General features: G+C 46.5%; 1 protein-coding gene across 5 annotated transcripts in view; it reads right to left on the bottom strand.

Moving 5' to 3' along the window:
• Positions 1–18,398, bottom strand: part of FBLN2 (fibulin 2) — a 90,511-nt gene that overhangs the window by 46,856 nt on the left and 25,257 nt on the right. For 4 of the 5 annotated variants that reach the window (XM_039710233.1, XM_039710238.1, XM_039710237.1 and 1 more), the window contains exon 2: positions 16,802–18,256. In XM_039710233.1, the coding sequence (XP_039566167.1) occupies positions 16,802–18,131 (1,330 nt within the window). In that variant the 5' untranslated portion in view covers positions 18,132–18,256. Of the gene's footprint in view, positions 1–16,801; positions 18,278–18,398 lie in introns of those variants that run through there. The other variant, XM_039710236.1, reaches the window with a different exon arrangement.

Genomic DNA, 18,398 nt, shown 5'->3' with positions numbered 1-18,398 from the left:
GACTCTTATTTTCTTGATTGCATATGTAATAAATACCAAGAGCTCGAGGTAATACAATATACGAGAGGACTGAATCATTTTTTGGCCTTAGGAAAGGAGATAATTTTAAAATGTTATATAATCCTAACAGACTGACAGCTGAGGTAACCACCTCATGACAATCTATCTAAGGCACTATATGAAGCATGGCACTGTCCCAAACTCCCCTCTCTGTCATCATTCATTCAGTGAAAACTCTCATCCATGTGCAACTTTTAATACTAGAAACTGTTTTCAGTACGGAAAGGAAAACTTTACCCAAGTATGACCTAAGAAGCTTAAAGTACTGCCAGAAAAAAAAGCGAAGCCAATTAAAAGTAAAGGGGTTGTGGTGCAGTGAGTCCCAGGTACACCTTGTACAGGTGACAGGAGGGCAGCTCCATGGCAGTGCCAGTTCCATGGGCTTCACCTGAGTAATGAAAGCCCCAGACAAGCACAACCAGTTACATTTTCACTGCACTGCACCCTTTATTGAACACCAGATTCCATTTTGCTCATAGGAGGGTGAGGTTGACTTCAAAAAGGAAAAGAAAGCTCCCCAACACCACCCAGGAGCTGGAGAATGAACCTCCAGCCCAAACCTCACCTAGAGCAGCACAGAGGGAACACTGGGAGGAGAAAGAAAGGCTCTTCTGTTCAAGATTCCTCCTTGCACACATCCCACAGGCCTCCTGGCAGGAAATGTTAGTGTTTCTTCAGGATCAACAAATTCTTGTAGCATTAAACAAGAAGCAGAGGGAAGCCTTAACAGCCTATTTGCAGCCAGGTAATTCTGATGGGAGTTATAGCTGGTAACACCTGCACACTCCTTTCCTTCAGCCCAAATGGCACAGAGAGCCAGAAGAGGCTCTGTTGTACCCCCAGAGCTCACAAACATCTCCCCTGGCACCACAAATGTCACGCCAGCCCTGCCCACAGCTCTGCCCCAGCTCTGGGGGCTCTGAATTCACAGGTGGAACATTCAGCATGGACCTTATGGCACCTCAGAGCACTGCAGCCCTCCAATCTCCAACAAAAATTTCTTTGAATCCTGTGGTTTTGTTGCTTAGTTCACCACCCACCCATCAGCCTTCTTAAAACTTTACCTATAAAATTCAGTGGCAGCAGCTCAGGCCTTGTTACAGGGGTGACAGCTGAGAGGTACAGTCTCCATTTAGACCCTTGCACCTTGAAGTTTAATTAAAGCTGTAGGAGGCACACATCACATTTGGGAGTGTTTTAGACAGGCAACCACTCACTGAAAACCTGAGAGGAAGAAAGACTGTAGGAGGCACACATCACATTTGGGAGTGTTTTAGACAGGCAACTCACTGAAAACCTGAGAGGAAGAAAGATTGGTTCCTCTCACAGACACACACAAGGACAGAGACACACACTTCTGCAATTTGGGCTTCTCAGTTCTAGATCCAGGACTTGAGACAGCCTGAAATTTTGACATGTGAATTTTTGACCAAAAACTTGTTAAAAATTGGAGTTAAATTTAAAAGCGCAGCCAGGAGCACCAGTCATCTTTAGGCTGGAAGGAGGCTGAAGTGCTCTGCAGGCAAACACTCCCAGAGCTTCACAGCAATGGGAGGAGATGCTGATACACAGGAGCTGAATCAGATGAGGAATAGGCAGCTTGAGAGCATCTGCAGAGCAGAAGGGATGAGAGCTCTGCTGTGATGAGTCACCAGAGAGACGCAGGACATGAGGATTACTCAAAACAGGGACCATTATCAGAGCAACATTATGTTTTAAAATGGGAAATTAATGTTTTATTCAAGTGATATTTGCTAGATATAAGTCCTTGTATCCAAGTGAGTCTAGAACTCCAGCTCCACCTTGGATCTGATTTTCTGCCCAGTTCTGAACTCCCCCAGTTGCACAAGCCTCTTGACTGGGCCTTTTCACAGGCTGGAAAGCTGAATTGCATGAATGGGATTTATCATATATAATGGGATGTAGACGTGGATGAACAGGGTTTTGGGGTTCTTAATAGATAAAAGCTCTTTGGGAACAAACAGTTGTCCCAGTACATGGTATAAAAGATAAATACGCACTAAAAAATCTCCCATAGATTTTAGGAAGGACTGAATCTCAAAGAATATCCAGCTCCAGCCTTATCTAGAAATGTAAACAGTTTAAGGGGGTAGTTGTTGTCCACAGCCTGCAAGTAATTAAGCACTAATTCTCTACCACCTACAGAGCGAGAAATTGGAGAGGAAACATGGCACATTGCTAAGTGTGCACTTTTCAGTCAGATTCTGCATCTCCATCCTCCTCACCAAGCCCTGCAGACCTGACCTGCCCTCCCCACCCCAAACCCAGAGATGACACCAGAGAGCCCCAAAGGCAGAGGGACAGACTGTTATCTCAAAATGAAGCATTTCCAGAGTCAGCTGCAATTGTCCCAAAACATCAATCCAATGGAGGCTAGGGAGAAACATTCCCAATTCCCTCAAGTGGGGCTCTCATCTGTGATAACTAAATCCTTGAAAAGACCTTCATTCATTTCACCACAACATTTTCCACATTATTCCACACAGAGTTTTTTTCACTGAAAGAAGATGAAAGGCTTAGTTGCCTTATCTGTAATTAGACACGCATTTGCAACACATTCCTGGGACAAATAAACCAAATTTACCTTAATAGGGTGCTTTTATCCAGCTGAACTATTTTAAATTTGCTGCTGCTTTGTTGCACAGTAACATTTCACAAATAAAAACCAAACCCAGAGCCATGAAAGCAGCATTCCATGGCGGTTTTTCCAGCTCTACAGACCTCCCGGGGCAAAAAAAAGGAGGGAAGCATTTGAAGCATGAAGGATTTTTTCCTTCCCAGTCTCCAGGCCCAAGCAAAGCCTTGCTGGAGCTGCCTGGTGACATCAAACACATCCAGACATCCCCATCCTGGGCTGAATCCCTGCAGCACCAGTTTTGTGGGGCTCTTCTAGCCCACTCCAAGGCTGGCTTTGGAGGACACACTCCAAGCTAGGGCCAGACCTCTCTTTTCAATTTAGACAAGTATCTATGGCAACTGTGGGGCTATTTTAAACCATTCCCATTTAGCCACCTCCAGGCTGAATGTTAAACAGATACAAAACCCCAGCCCACCCCATCAGGTGCTCCTTCAACAGCTCAGGGCGTGTGACAGAGCAGGACATTCCTGTCTGCTCCTCTCCCTTCTCCTGCAGAACGTTCCAGCAATGCTTCCTTTGCCCTCTATAGTGACTTCTGTGGGGCTCAGAAAAAACAAAACAAAACAAAACAAAAAACAAAACAACACAAAAACACAAAAAACCCCCTTGGTTTGGCTCTCATCCCCTCAAGCTATCTGGCTCCACTTTGGTTCTTCCTTGTTGCAGTGACCTCCAGTGCTGCAGGTGCACCCAAGAAGAACTCTTGGGAGAGGTGTTCTCGAACCCTGCTGGGAGATGTGTTCCCAAACTCTGCTGGGAGAGGTGCTCCCAGGCTCCCAGTCCCCCCACCACAGCCCTGCCACTCTCCCACCCTGCCTGAGGGCCTTGGTGGCTGGGAAGGACTGAAACAGCAGTGGAGCAGGAACATGAACCACAGAATCCCAGAATGGGTTGGGTTGGAAGGGATCTCTGAAAGCCCTTCCAGTGCCACCCCTGCCATGGCAGGGACACCTCCCACTGTCCCAGGCTGCTCCAAGCCCTGTCCAACCTGCCCTTGGGCACTGCCAGGGATCCAGGGGCAGCCACAGCTGCTCTGGGCACCCTGTGCCACGGCCTGCCCACCCTCACAGGGAGGAATTCCTTCCAAACATCTCATCTAAACAGCAAAATCTAATGAATAGCTTTTAATTTGCTCTCTCCTTACAGGGTCGGTGCGTTTTGTTTGGTTTTAAACATTTGAGATTTAGTTTTTCTCTCTGAGGAAAACTGTGAGTCTCCTATTTTTCTAAAAAACGTGTTTTAAATGAAAGTTGATGGCTTAGGGCAGCCACAGGGCTCCAGGGAATGGAACCTTACAAATAACCTCATATACTGGATTATTTGAAACATGTTGTAGAATTTGGCACTCCTTTAATTTCATAGGTGATGTCCAAGGCATACATTTCCATGCTGGGAAAAGTTATTGATTTTCTTTACAAGCACAACACCTGACAAACAACTTTAACCTCATTCTAGATTAACGCTCTTCCTTGCTCTGAACATGACTTGCCGCAAAAGGCAGAAATCTGTCAAATTAATCCGTTTGCATAACTGGCAGTTATGGAAGAAAACTGCAGCTAAACAGGAAGCCAGGTGCAGTCTGTTTACACATCCCTGTTATCGAGCTACAGTCACAAATGCATCTGCTGTGCTGTGTTTGCCTTGCAAACCAGGCCCTACTTTTCATCACTTTGAGGATTTTCTGAGCCCTGGGGCTCAGCTCAGCTCCCCAAGCAAAGGTTCCCTGTTTCACCTCCTCTGGCTTGACCTCCAGTGACCAAACCCCTGGGGCTCTGCAGCACCTCATTTTTAAGGGACATGCCAAAATTTCTATCTGTCTACATTCCAAGTGTGTACATTGAGCTAGCCAGCATTCCCACAGCACCACACACACCTGTGGAGAAATTCTGCCACTTCTAAACTCCTGCTTACAAAGGTTTTATTTTAAATTACATAAATTGTGGCTTCAGAACTGAACTCTCCCCTTCTTGACAGACTAATTCAGAGAAGGTGTTAGGAGCTATTTTAGCATCTGATGAAGGTGCATTTTTAGTCCACACAAGTAGTTAAAAGCTGCTCAGCAGTTTGAAAGTTAACAACCAAGTCTTAGTACCAGCGAATAAGAAAAGAGGGCAGACAAGACAAAGGCATCTTCCAGCCTCAGCAGGCAGCTCCCCAGCACACACCTGAAGTTCCTCTGCACCTTTTTAAAGGCATTTGATACCAGTCACACACAACGTGCCCAGCAGAGTTGGCTGCACTGACACACTCATCCTGCACACTGTGGGTAATGCCTGTGCTGAACACCAGCTTTAACTCCTGTTCTAGGGCCCAGCCTGCACATCCACACACCAGGACACAGCTTTGTGCTGACTGTCCCCGAGTCAGCACAGCCAGGCCTCTGAGCTGGGCTGAGGGAGCCCACATGGAGCCACCTTCTCTAAATTACACCAAGATACTGAATTAATAAAGGCTAAACTTTACCTTCTCCACCCCATGCGAGGCAGGGCCAAACAAAGCTGCACTGTACACTAGAACTGATGGAGCAGCAGAGAGGGGACAGGCTATGAGAGCAGATAATTTGCTTTTCATTCTTGGGAGAATGCACAGATAAAGCAACACATAGCCCATACTGAGAGTGCTGCGGGCTACTACAACAAGAACATCCTCAACACCCATTGCCAGCCTGGCTTCTCCTTGCACTGCACCAACACTTGTTCCCTCTCACTTGCCATGAACTTTGGCAGCTTTCAGGTTCTGAATCTGGAGCGGATTCAAGCAGCAAAAGGAAAATCTCAGCAAGGTGGCAGCAAACAGCCAGCCAAAGCAAATGAGAAGGGGTTAGGAAACCTCCCTGGTCCATCTTAGGGAACAGAATCAATCACCACGTCATCAACAGCATGGTCCCCTGGCCCTCCAGGTCATGGACTCTTTCCTTACCTTGCAGGAGATTGACAGATAGAGAAAGCTTGGACTTGATGATATCTGAGGTCTTAGTTTCTAACCTTATTGATTCTTTGATTCTATTACATACATACATATTATATACACATATGCTTTCTTGCCATTAAAATACAAAACAGGAAACTGTTGTGAAGATTTCTTCACTAATACCAGGACTACGGCAAACTAAGCCAAGATTTGCTTCAAGACAAGCAGCATTCTGACCTAGTATGAATGCAGCACAAAAGCACAACTCTCATGCTATATACTTAGAAAACTGTGCAATTCCTCTGGGTCTGAAACTGACCATCTGGCACAAAACTGACCATAGTCCAGATATTTATGTTCAAGGGCATGATTAACTTTCTGTGGGAGTCTGAAGCTGTCTGTGCCACATTTGAAAGAGAGCAGAGAATCTCAGTTCTGTGACCCTGGCAAGGGTGGGGGAAGCATATTAATCAATCAACACCATCTCTTCTTTCTCCAAGGAATGTGTTGGGTGATGCTGGATGAGCAGGCATCAAGTCCTTTCCTGCCTGTCATGGGAAGAGGAGCTCACTTGTGACCCCCAGCACCGGGTGGTGCCAGGGGCCCTGTGCTATCAACTGCATGGCCATAAATGTCCATTACCCACACATTCAGTTTGGGGAATTTACAAACAAAAGAGATAAATGGCTAAAATAATGTATTTATATAGTGATCATATGGTTTATGAGGCATTAGTTTACTACAGATTAACTCTTAAATTCTGGGAGAGGAATTTGCGTCTGACCAGAAAATATAACAAACAACTAAGTGCTTTGTTACTGCAAGGGAACCCCTGTGAAGTGAGAGCAACTGCTGTATGCCTATGTGAGATGTAAGGAGTTTTTTCTTAAAGACAGCATTTAATTTTTAAAATTTCTGATGTTTAACAGTTGCCCTTCACCATTTTAAAGTAATATCAGAGGAGCAATACAGTTAAAATGAATGTAAACCTCACTGAAACTAATGGGGTTAACATGGCATTGACAAGACAGGGTCTGACCTTCAGTGTCTTTTTTCAAGGAACATTATTGACTCCATTCAAAAGCTGACTAACAAGCAAGCACTCTCTCTGAAATAGCAGGGTCAGATTTCAAAGCTGTGTAAATCTGTTCACCATACCAAGAGGAGACTTCAGTGTTACCTAATAAAGGTCAGAACCTACGGTTGAAGGGCTTGTGCAGGCAAACAGCAGTGCTGATGATGCACTGGCTCTCTGCATGATCCCTATCTACCACATAGAGAACTTTCCCTATGAACTCCCTATCTGCCACAATTTCTCCACATATCAAATTATTCACACTGGAAAGCAAATGTAACTGGCTGACTCCAAAAGCTCCTGTTCATTTTAACTGGCTGGTTACTCTCCTCCAGAATAAGAAAACCAGCAGTGTAACTCTTTTTTCACCTCAGCTGGTTAGCTTCACGTGGTACCAGGGCAGTGAGAGTCCCTGCCTGTCCCACAACTTGTTCTTGGCCACGCTACAGCATAAACCTGCTCCTCTTGTCTCTGGGGGCAGAGGGTGAGGGAGAAAGAGCACAGACACCACCAGGAAAATTTTCCCAGGGCCATAGGCTGAGCAAGCCAAAAGTCTGTACTGCAAGAACACATGCAAAGCACATTCATCACTTTAAAGCATCGTCCAAAACTTCTGACACCACAGCACAAGATTTTGGAAAGTCTCTGCATTTATCTTCCACTAGCAAAACCACCGTAGTCAATTCAAACTGACTGAAATTCAACATTTATGGAACCTTCTAATGTAAAGCCAGCCATCACTGATGGTCACTACGCTTTTCTTTTGGTTTCAATGCCATGAGTTCAGACAATGCTTATCAACTTTGAACCAGAACCAGGAAAAGTACAAATTTTATCATTATTACATGAGACATTACTTAAGTGTATGTTATCTTCAATGAAAACAGTTCCTCAGAGTGAATCTCTTACAAAATCATTCAGCTAGAACACTGTAGGTTTGAATCTGGAAATGAAAACTACTAGTAATACCATGCAAGGCAATTCCAACACCAGGAAAATTAATGAACATTGCAGAGGAAGGATTCTTGGATAAGAGGGAGAGCTATATTAATCTTCAGCTGCTTATAGGCTATAAACAAGATGTTTTATAGACATAGCTGCAGAACTACAGTTGGGTGTAAGGAAGCTTTAAAGCCATCAGCTGGAAGCTTGGTAGCCAAACCCTGACAGCACTTGGCAGGGATGTGGGATGGGTGTAGGGCTCTCCGTGCCACCGAGTACACAGTGCATTGCCTTCACACTCTTATCCCGAAGCCTTCTCACAGTCATTATTAAAAGTAGAAGAAAGAAAAAAAAAAAGACTCCTTAAACACCATTAAAATCGCTCAGAGCTTCTTTTTCTGCTTGTTCAATGCAGAAGAGCTCTTTAACCTTATGGAAAGAACTGTAAGAAACCGCCACTATATAAGCTCCATTTTCATGACAAAGATATGTTTTCACATATTTTCATTTTGTAGTCATGAAGTTCAGTTTTGGAATGACAGACCAGACAAGTTTGGACACAAGTCCCCTCCAGACAAGGCTCTGCTCTCCCAGCTCGGCTGGCCGGAGCACAGGGTGTGCTTTGCTGTTCAGTGTTTGCTTTCCAGGGAATTCTCCTCCCCACCAAGGCAACGTCCGTGTGCCTGGAATGTCTTTTCCCTGTGCCATCACCATGCAGGAGGTTTGCTATTGAGTATAACAAATGCTGTGCTACAAACCACTGACAAAATGTAATGGGCTCCTAAGTCCCTGCAGGATGTCTACATCAGAATAAAAGAAGTGCTTTTGCTGATTCACTTCACACAAGATGTATAACTCCCTAATATTAATCAATTTAACTTGCCCTCAGCAAGTAGCACATACAACGTCTTTGAAGACCCAGAATGAAATTAACATAAAATAGTGAGAGGTTAGAAGAGAAGGAAACTGAGGTACAGCCAGATGTTCTTGTTGCAAGAGCTCATTCATCTTCTCAATTCTTTTTCCCTGCCTAGGAGCCGGCTCCAGTCAAACCCCAGCTCCCCTGCTCCAAACACAGTCGATGCTGCTGCTTTCAGAGAATGTAATGAGGAGGTGAGTGCTATTACAGATCAGTGCCAGACTGGAGCCCTCACACGGTGCTAGGGGGATTATTACACAAAAAGCATCTCAGTGCCATTCTGAGACCAGAATATATTGCATCAAATTGGCTGAAAATTTTCTGGACCATGTAAGACATCCATGGAAAGTTCCTTTTTTCACATCCCATACTCTCTTCCCTTTCAACAGCTCTCACTGATGACACTTGCTTTTCCAGTTGATTTAGATTTTGGTAATCTGTTGACTTCTCTTACACCACTGGAGGCATGTCTGCCTGCACTTCTTTCCTTGAGTTCTCACAGAAGAGCTCATGTACTGTTACCCAGTGTCTGGTGGCCAACACCAGGCTGCAGGGTCCCCACACCAAGTCCTCATGGGGGACAGCAGCCCCCCCACAGCTTCTAGAAACAGCATTTCTACAGAGTGACCTCATACAAAATAAAGCTCATACTAAGCAATCAGCATCCTTACCCCTGAGCCATCCTCATGTGCCCAGTTCAGGTAACCTTGGTGGAAGGGTGTTGAGGAAGAACACACACCTACTCCTTGGGCAGCACAGGTCACAGTCATTTGCCCTGTGCATGGCAGCAGTAAGGCCATGAGAGCTCATCTGATGACTTTCATTATTTTTAAGATGTTTAGTTTACACACAGGAGCAGCACACAAGAGCATCAACTTTTACACCTTTTAAAAGTTACTGATGCAAATCCTCCCCATTCAGGCAACTCTTTGTACTGTTAAAAGCTATTAAACCCAGAGCTGTTGAAGCCATAAACGTTTATTTTAGTACTTGGTAATTCAAAACTACGGTCAAACAACTCTGAGCCCTTCTGAACACAATCGGCCTCCCTGTGGTTCACAACAGCACCACAAAAGCAAGCAGCACTCAGACACCAAGGGGAGGGAATTACTGCTCGGGGGTTTGTATGAATGGCCCCATTTCTGGTGTAGGAAGGGTTGGAGAAACTGCAGCCAGAAGTGCAGCAGGCAGGGCTGGAGAGGGCAGGCAGGGCTGGAGAGGACAGGCAGGGCTGGAGAGGACAGGCAGGGCTGGAGAGGACAGGCAGGGCAGCCCCAGCACGAGCCCCTGCCCACCCTGGCTGCCCAGCCTCCCTTCCCACCCCACTGCACCCACCATCAGCCACCCCACCATCTCACAGCCACCTCATCACCATCAGCCACCCCATCAGCACCAGAGCCTCCCAGGATGGAGGGAAAGCAGCAATTCCAGCTGCAGGCACGGTGAGTCTGGAATGGTGCTGCTTACAAACCTGCAGGGTGCTTGGTGTGTCCCAGACACCCACACATAGTGCTGGAGCAAGGAGTGCTGGGGGACTCTGCAGCTCCCTGGCCCCTGGCAAAGGCAGGGAAGGGGGAAATGTGCAGAGGAGGTTTGCTGGCCCTAAATACAGCACAAATACTTCTTTCTCCTACCCCTTTCCCAGCCTTTGGCTGAGCATAAATACCCCCAGTGCTTTGGCATGACGATTTAGGACTTTCTGGTGGCTTTGGAAAGGAATTGGTCATCTCAAGCAGAGCAAAGCAGAGCACAGACAGACTGGGAACAGTCAAGAAAACATAAAACCTGCTCACACATAAGGGGATCTTTATAAAATTCCAATTACTTGCTGGCGTGTTACCTAAGAATCCCTGAGAGGTAAGAGATATTGCTCGCTGTGAGGCCCAAGGTAATGAAATTACAAATCCTTTCATGAGTAAGCATATGCTAGAAAGCTACGTTTATTTGGCCTACATATTTGAAACTGTTCAAAAGGTTATTGTCTCACAAAATCTGGATCAGGAATTACTACTTATACTTTCCTTTCTCTAACAAGGAGCTATATTCAGAGTCAGTTTTAATTCCTCGGTGATTGATTAGAATAACAGACACATTACTGCAAAGAAGTCTCATTGAAATTCTGTTTTCTGAAGGAGTATCCATCATGCATACAAAAAAAATACACTCTTGGATACTCACTATAAATAGCCAGCAAATGGAGTCCCCTCGAGAAACCTGGTGAGCCCAACAGCCTCGTCTGTTCAAGGGGGTAATTAATTTATACAAAAAAACCTCCCATCTTATTTTCATACTTTGTCTGCGGCATGTTTGAGTTTCAAAACTGAGATTCAATGTTTCTGTTGCAAACCATGGATGGAGCTGACTTTGCATAAATAATGATTTTTACCTCTATAGAACAGGTACATGAGATGGGTTTTCAAAGGCATTTTGATGTCATCCTGGGTTGGGTCCCAGCTCCAGTAGTATTATGGCAACAATTTGAGATTTAAACTATCTTAGAACATAAACTCCCTGAAGGCAAGGATATCTGAAACCCCCCTGTGTTCTGTGTCCTTGTGGAAAGCCTGTCCCATGCAGGCACTGCCCTGGCTTTGTGCTGCAGGGAGGATGAGTCTCCCCTGCACACCCCAGCCAGGTGTGAATGCTCCATCCTATTCCACTTTCAGTCATCCTCTGCACATTCCCTTGGTGCCAGCACTGAGCACAGTGGATTTCCTTACACAGAACACTCCCCGCCAGCTGTGTGAGGAACACCCTGTGCTGCAGCACCAACAGCCCGGGGTATAATGCACTGTCGGCAGAGGAAGACTGACTGCACCTCAGCAGCACACAGAGCTGGGTGTGGGACAAGAACTGTGCTCTTCAGAGGTTACTTAATGCAGGCAGGACTGGCAGGAGCTGCAGAAACACACGTATGTCCCATCTTGTAGACTGTACCTGCCCCTCGTGGTCCCCAGTGATTCACACTGCAGGCAGCAGCTGTTACCTTAATTTTATGAGTAACACAGGAAGACGGAGAGCCACCTTCTTATACATCTCTGTTTATGAGATTGGCAGATACTGAGGTTTGAAAAGAACTGAAGATCTGAGCATTTCTTAAATTATTTAGGCTCTTAGAAGTCGGCAGACACCTGACTATGACAGGCTACACAGCTTTTAGCAAAGTGCCAGTCTTGGCACTCTGCATGCCAGGCTTGTGCCTGCATCACTGCACAGGTCTTTGAGCTTTAAAAAGGACCATCTAAACTATATTTTCTAACTAAGACCACTATTCAATATACAGCTATGGCTTAAAATACTCTTTAAGATGAGAAACAAAACAGCCCCATAAAAGCCTGACACAAAAGCACTGTAGCCCGGAGCTCATGACCTGTGGTTAATATCTCTGTTTTGCCTATTTCCTCATCATAAAAGGATGATCATAGAAGGAAGATGCACATGGGGAATGGGAAAAGGATGGTGGTGAGGAGGTTTTGGGCTCTACAGGGGAATTCCTGCAAAGAATAACACTGCCAATGCAGAGCCTGCAGCTCTGAGAGGTGCCCTGAAGCCCAGCCAGCTGGAAAAGCAACAGCAGGGTCTGACCCAGAGCAGCTCCCTGAACACAGCTAGGCAAGCAGCAGCCATGCAGCAACATGTCCAGAGCCATCACCCAGACACAAACCCCACAGCACCGGCGCTGACCCCGACAGCGCGCCCCTGGCTAGGACACGTCTGGACACTGGGAATTCGGCTGCTGCCTGCGTGCCTGGGGCCCCCAGCCTCACATGAGACTGCTCCCATCCCTCACAGCATGGAACTGCTCCCATTCCTCACATGGGACTGCTCCCAGGACTGGATACAGACCTCATGGAAAGCAAGAGCTGAGGAAGCAGAGAGCCAGGTCACATCTGGCTGTCTGTGCCTGCAGATTGGATAATCTGGCTACTGTTTATTGCAGAATCTGCAAACAGTTACTCTGAGTGCACTCCTCTGTATCATTTGGGTAGGTTTGGGTTTTCCTTGCACCCTCTGCTTACAAATCCATGTAAGCAGAGGTGACAAGGGAAGGGCACAGGGAAGGCTGTGCACAGCAGCTGTGAGGGAATCAGACATATCATACATGGGATGCTTTCATTAATAGAAATGGCTGAATTATTTCTATTTTTCCTTCTAAAGAAGCATCTGGCTACCTAATAAAGTAAAAAGGCCACTTTTGGGAGAACAGATAAACATTTTTTAATTTCATAGTATTTTAGTCTTCCTCTTTCTGCAAGTATCTCGAACTGCCTTATTTCCCATTCGTGCTACCTCAGAACTCCAGCTACCAAAGGAACCACAGAACACTGTCATCCAGGGCTGTAATTCATGCTGATTCACACTTGCTGGCCCAGAGGCTTTTTCTCCTCATACACCAGTCTCCTGAGGTTTATTTTTATTCTTCAGATATTCTATTTTGAGGCCTCAAAGCTGATTTCTTCCTGTTACAGAAAGGACTGGGATTAGGTAGAGAACACAGGATTAAGCCTGAGGTAATTCAAGTAAAAATGAGACAACACTTCACCTGATAGCAAACAAATCGAACTAATTGCAAAGAGAGTTTGTTTCTGAAGGACCACGCAAGCATTCTCCCACCTCCAGTGCTTTTTATGGTGGCAGTAAGGACAAAGAGTGGGTGTGCTCAGGGAATGCTTCCAAACCCTCGCTGCAGGTCTGCTTTCACAGAGTCATAGAATATCCAGGAAGAGACCAAAAGGACCATCAAGTCCAACTCCTGGACCTGCACATGGATCTGTCTGCCCTCATTTTGGAAATTCAAGGTTATTTTTCTCCAGAAGTTTCAGAATCAGCAAACATGCAGCAGATGGGCGGGTTGGAATCTCAGCTACATCCTCAGAAGTTTCACGGGAGCCTCCCAGAAGCTCATGCCTGGGCAGGATTCACCTGCAATAAATGGCACTCTCACATGCACTGATCTCAACTCCCAAATTGGTGCAATTCACTCCAGCTCAAGAACAATTATCTTTATCGCTAAAAGCCACCATGGTAAAAAAAAAATCACCAGTCGTGGAGGAGTTTAAGTGGAAAAACACCTCCACTCTGAAACATGACAGGTCCAGCTAGATCCAAACTGCTGCTGAGCCTGCCAAAACCAGAATGCAAATCATAAAACATTCACAGTGAGTCTGCTTGTTACCTGAGTTACATTTATCTGATGAACAGCACTCTACTGCCAGAGCATGGGGAAATGGAAGAAAGTGGGAAAATCATAACAGAATTTGACACTAAGTTCTTGAAATATGTTTTAGTCAGCCCTGCCCTGATCAGGGCATTTTTATGATGAGGAAATAGGCAATACAGAAATTAAAATTCCCCCCATTTGCTGCTCTTGCAGTAAGTGACAGGGTAAGATCAATGTTTGGAGAGAGACTGTATAAAGAGAACAGTCTCCATTAATCTCTTCCCTTCCCATGGTGACAGCACTTAATTTGCACTTTCTCAGCTGAGTAATTACCTCTGCTGTACACTTACAGCTCCTTTAGGAACAGAGGAGCTGATGTGAACACAGGGCAATACTACAGATGAAAAACAATGCTAAAAAGAAGAAAGGAAACCAAACCATGAAATTAACCTTTCCTGAGTACCAAAGTGTTCCATGTTGTTTCCATCATTAGATTACGTATGAACCAGCAAAGATTTGGGAGATGAAAACTCAGCTACATATAAAACAAAATGAGATATGTAAAATACAAGTAATGAAGCCAAGTTTTTAACCAAAGGCATCAGGACTCAAGCACAACAGAATTCTGGGGCCAGGATACAGCTAAACAGGAGGAATAAATGCAACAGCCATCTAACTTGGGCTGAAAGCCTCTTTGGAAGCTCCCAAACTTTTCTAAACTCTGGGAGAAAAGAAACACTAAACAAAACATAAAAATGCATCTAGAATGGCCACAGAGTCACAGAAATGTACCCCAGAGCCCTCTGCTGAGAGCTGGTCGAACGGAACCCTGCACACTGCCAGAGTGGCTGCAGCCTCATTAGGGAACAGCACAACAGCCCCACAGGCTCTGAAAATCAGGGGATTGATGCAGTTTATACCATGCTGACAACTACTGAAGGGAGAAAATAAAGTTATTTGGCAATTCTGGTACATTTTGTCATTTTATAGTTGGAAATACATGCACAAAATTTATGTTTTCGTTCTGTATCTGTAGGCGAGATTAATTTTTCTTTCAAGTCTGACTAATATCTTCACTCCCCCTCCACCACTGGTTCTGGAGTCACCAAAGACACAAGATGTATGTGTTTTATTACTTGAAACATATGGAGCTACTCCTGTGAATCACAACCATGTCAATTAAAACAGCAAAATGAGTGGAAGCACTGCTATCCCTAGGCACAAGCACTGGTCATGGCAAAAGAGAGTCCTGATTTTGGGAGAGAGTGCTGTAGTTCCATACAGATCTTCCACCAATATTCCTGATGGGAATGGTGGGACAGATCAGGGGCTGCCTGGCCAGGTCCCACCTGTCAGTGAACGTGGGTGATGGACATGGTGTGGTGGCACCAGTGCTGACTCCCAAAACATGCAGCAGCTCCGTGGGGCAGGGAAGCAGCAGCCTTGGAGCTGCATCCTCTGCAGTCAGTCAGAGAGTTGTGTGCTCCCACGGGACATTTATTTCTCATTTCTACCCCTACAATATTTAAAGGAAATCGCAGGTATTTCAGCTAAGGGGAAAATGGCACCCAGTGATTCCCAAGCCTGCTTCTGCCAGCTGAACAATTCATGCCTGACATGCCATCCATCACATTTTGCTGCAGGCACCTCAACCTAATCCATCCCCCAACCAGACCTGTCTCAGTCAAGCAGTTCCCAGGAATCACAGACTGCAAATCACCCAAGCAGACTCTAAAATTCAGTACTTAGTTCTGCTGTTGAACACTTTCACCCCAACAGCCTTTTTAAACCCTCTCACTCAAAATTTTATGGTGCTCCACCCATTTCTCCTTTTTTGAAAGAAGAAAAGGAAATTTTATTTTAAAAAAAATCTTTAAAGTTACATCAGGAAACAGGTTATTATGTGTCAGTCCTAATTCAGGCCCATGTATCATACACAGCCTTAGGTGCATGGCTCATATTTCGAGGGAGGCTGAAGCAAATAAAACGGGAAGTCAAAGGAAAGGAAAAAGCTGCCATCTCCATCCATGGACCTGGCACACTTTCTGTCTGAACAGCCACGAGGTGCTGTGTGTGTTGGGCCTTAGAGTCTGAGCTCCAAATCTGCTCTCCTCCTCTCATGTGCCTTAAACTTTTCCAGGAGATGGACTGGACAGCTCAAGATTTAAGGGCTACCGACACAGCCCAGGAGAAATTACATTGCCCAGGGACTCATGAATATTCTCTGCAAGCATCCTCCAGCTGAGTCTTGAGAGAACATTTTGTGCCACATCTTGAAAGAGGAGGTACTGCTCTTGATTTGATGAAAAATGAATTGGAAATATGAGCTGTATATGTGCTAATTTACATCTATGAAGTTTGCATTCATTACAGTAATGAGCACTGCATAAAGTGTATAATCAACATTCCCTGCAGATGTCAAGAGGAATCCAGAGGCAGAGAGGAAATACATATACTTGCCACAGCTGAGCATAAACATCATAAACTTCCAGCCCCATGAAAACATAAAGCAAGAGAGAGCCCTTTTTCTCCCTACTAGTCCTCAGGGGTATTTGAGTGTATCTCTTGAGTTCTTGAACTAATGAGCTTACAACCATGAGATAAGTATTATAAGTGCTCTAAATATTTTTATTTAGAAAGTGAAAGCACAACTGTTTCACTTCCCTTCCAGAAGAAGACAAAAACTACAAATGTGATTACACTGAGTTAGTAACTGGAGATAACTAATTAAATCCTTCTATGTAGAGGAAGATGTTTCTTTAACATCACAACAGAAGTTAAAAGTAATTGAAGAAAAATGCCGGAGTTTAATAAATCATCATCTGAAATAAAGTCAAAAAACCAGAAAACCCCATTCACTGTCTGTGAAATCAAAGCAAGGTGGGTAACAGTGAAATGGTACCTGTTCTATGAAATGAAACACAAACCATAACCTGAGGGGATGGAAAAAAGGTTGGTGGTGGTTTGGTTGATTTCAAGGCCATGTGCAACATTAAGAACAACACAGCAGAGAATGAGCACCAATGTGACCACGAGTGAGAGCAATCTAGACACCCACACTGGAGCTGTTCTTACCTTCTGGCAGCCTGGGGTTAGCGTGGATGGAGTTGGGGTCCCCATCCTCCTCGGGATGGTACTGGTACAGCGTCTGCGACTGCTTTGGGGAGGACTGGCTGCGGTCTTCCTTCAGAGCAACAGGAGGAGAGGTTGTTGCACTGAACTTCACCTTGGGGAAATCATTCCCCTCGAGGCTTTCAGGGGATGATCTTGCTGAGCTTGGCTCCGTAAAGTTCACCTCTTTCAGGCCCTGATACATGCTGTTCTCTGGCTCTTCCTTCCTGGCATGCTTTTTCATTTTCGAGTGGGGAGCTCTTTCTTGCTCGTGCCTCTCTTTGTTCCCTTTAGGTCTCCTCTCCAACTCCTCCAGGTGCTGGGGCGCCTCGGTGGTGGCCGTGGTGTGCTGGGGAGGAGCCCTGGTGGTGGCTGGTGCCTCCTTGTGTGTCACCTGCTGGAGGGAGGGTGCCGTGGTGCGGGGCAGCCTGCGGCGCTCGCCGCGCTCCGTGGCACCGCGCACCTCAGCGGGGCCCTGAGGTGCCAGGGTGGTGCTGGGCACCGCCGTGCCCTCGGTGTGGGCGTCAGCCAGGGACGCTGCCGAGGGAGCCACGCTGGCCGCCAGGTAGTCATAGTCCTCACCCTGCTCCTGGCTGAGGCTCTCGTGCTCCAGGTGGGACGAGTAACTCCTGTACTTCTTTGGAGACTCCACCTGGGTGTTGTCTCCCTCGGAGGCCTCCTGGTCGTAGCTGTAGGGATCATCGTAGTGCCGCTCGGGCTCGCCGTCCTCGGCATCCCCCGGGCTGGCCGTGTTCAAGGAGAATGCGTCGCAGTCCGGCAGCTGGTAGCACATCAGCTCCCCGCCAGCATTGGGGCAGTGGCAAACCTTGCAGGGAGGCATGTGGAAGGTGTGCCCCGCCACGTACTTCTGTCCCTCGTGCAGGCAGCCGATGCGGCCGCACTGGGGACACCCGTCCGCCGGCACCACGGCGTCGATGCAGTTCGGGGGCAGCTCCGGGCACAGCATGAACTGGCAGCTGATCTTGCCCCCTCCTTTGGGGCACGAGCACTCAGTGCTGCCGAAGTCCACGAAGTAGGACTGTCCCTCGGGCACCTTGCCGTTGACGAAGCCCACGTTGACGCAGTCGTAGTACTGGTAGCCCTCGCAGGTGCAGCCATGCTGCAGGCACGTGGCGCAGCACTCGCCGGGCTCCAGCACATCCTCGATGCAGTTCTCCAGGGCCTGGCACTCGGCGCCTGTGCAGTCCCTCTGTGCCTGGCAGCCAACCGTGCACAGCAGCACGAGGAGCAGGGCATTCCAAGGGCTCTGCTGCCAGCTCCGGGCCCTGGCCATCGTCTTCCCGAAGGAACGCGGCTCCGCTCCAACCTCGCACGTTCAGCCTTGGCTGCTCTCCTGGACGGCTGGGGCTTCAGCTCTGAGTCTGCAGCGGCCTCCTAAGTTACCTTTTCTCATAGATCCTGGAGTTATGAAAGAAAACTCTGTTAAAGACTACACTCAGCACATATCCTGTTAAACATTAGAGGTCTTTAAAAGTTGGGACGAAATCCAACATCTGGAAACCTAAGGACAAAAATTAATCATAATGTCTTCCAAGCATTG

This window comes from Passer montanus, unplaced genomic scaffold, assembly GCF_014805655.1.
Source record: "Passer montanus isolate IOZ18808 unplaced genomic scaffold, ASM1480565v1 scaffold227, whole genome shotgun sequence".
Taxonomy (NCBI): Eukaryota; Metazoa; Chordata; class Aves; order Passeriformes; family Passeridae; genus Passer; species Passer montanus.
This window is presented reverse-complemented; position numbering and strand designations above follow the sequence as displayed.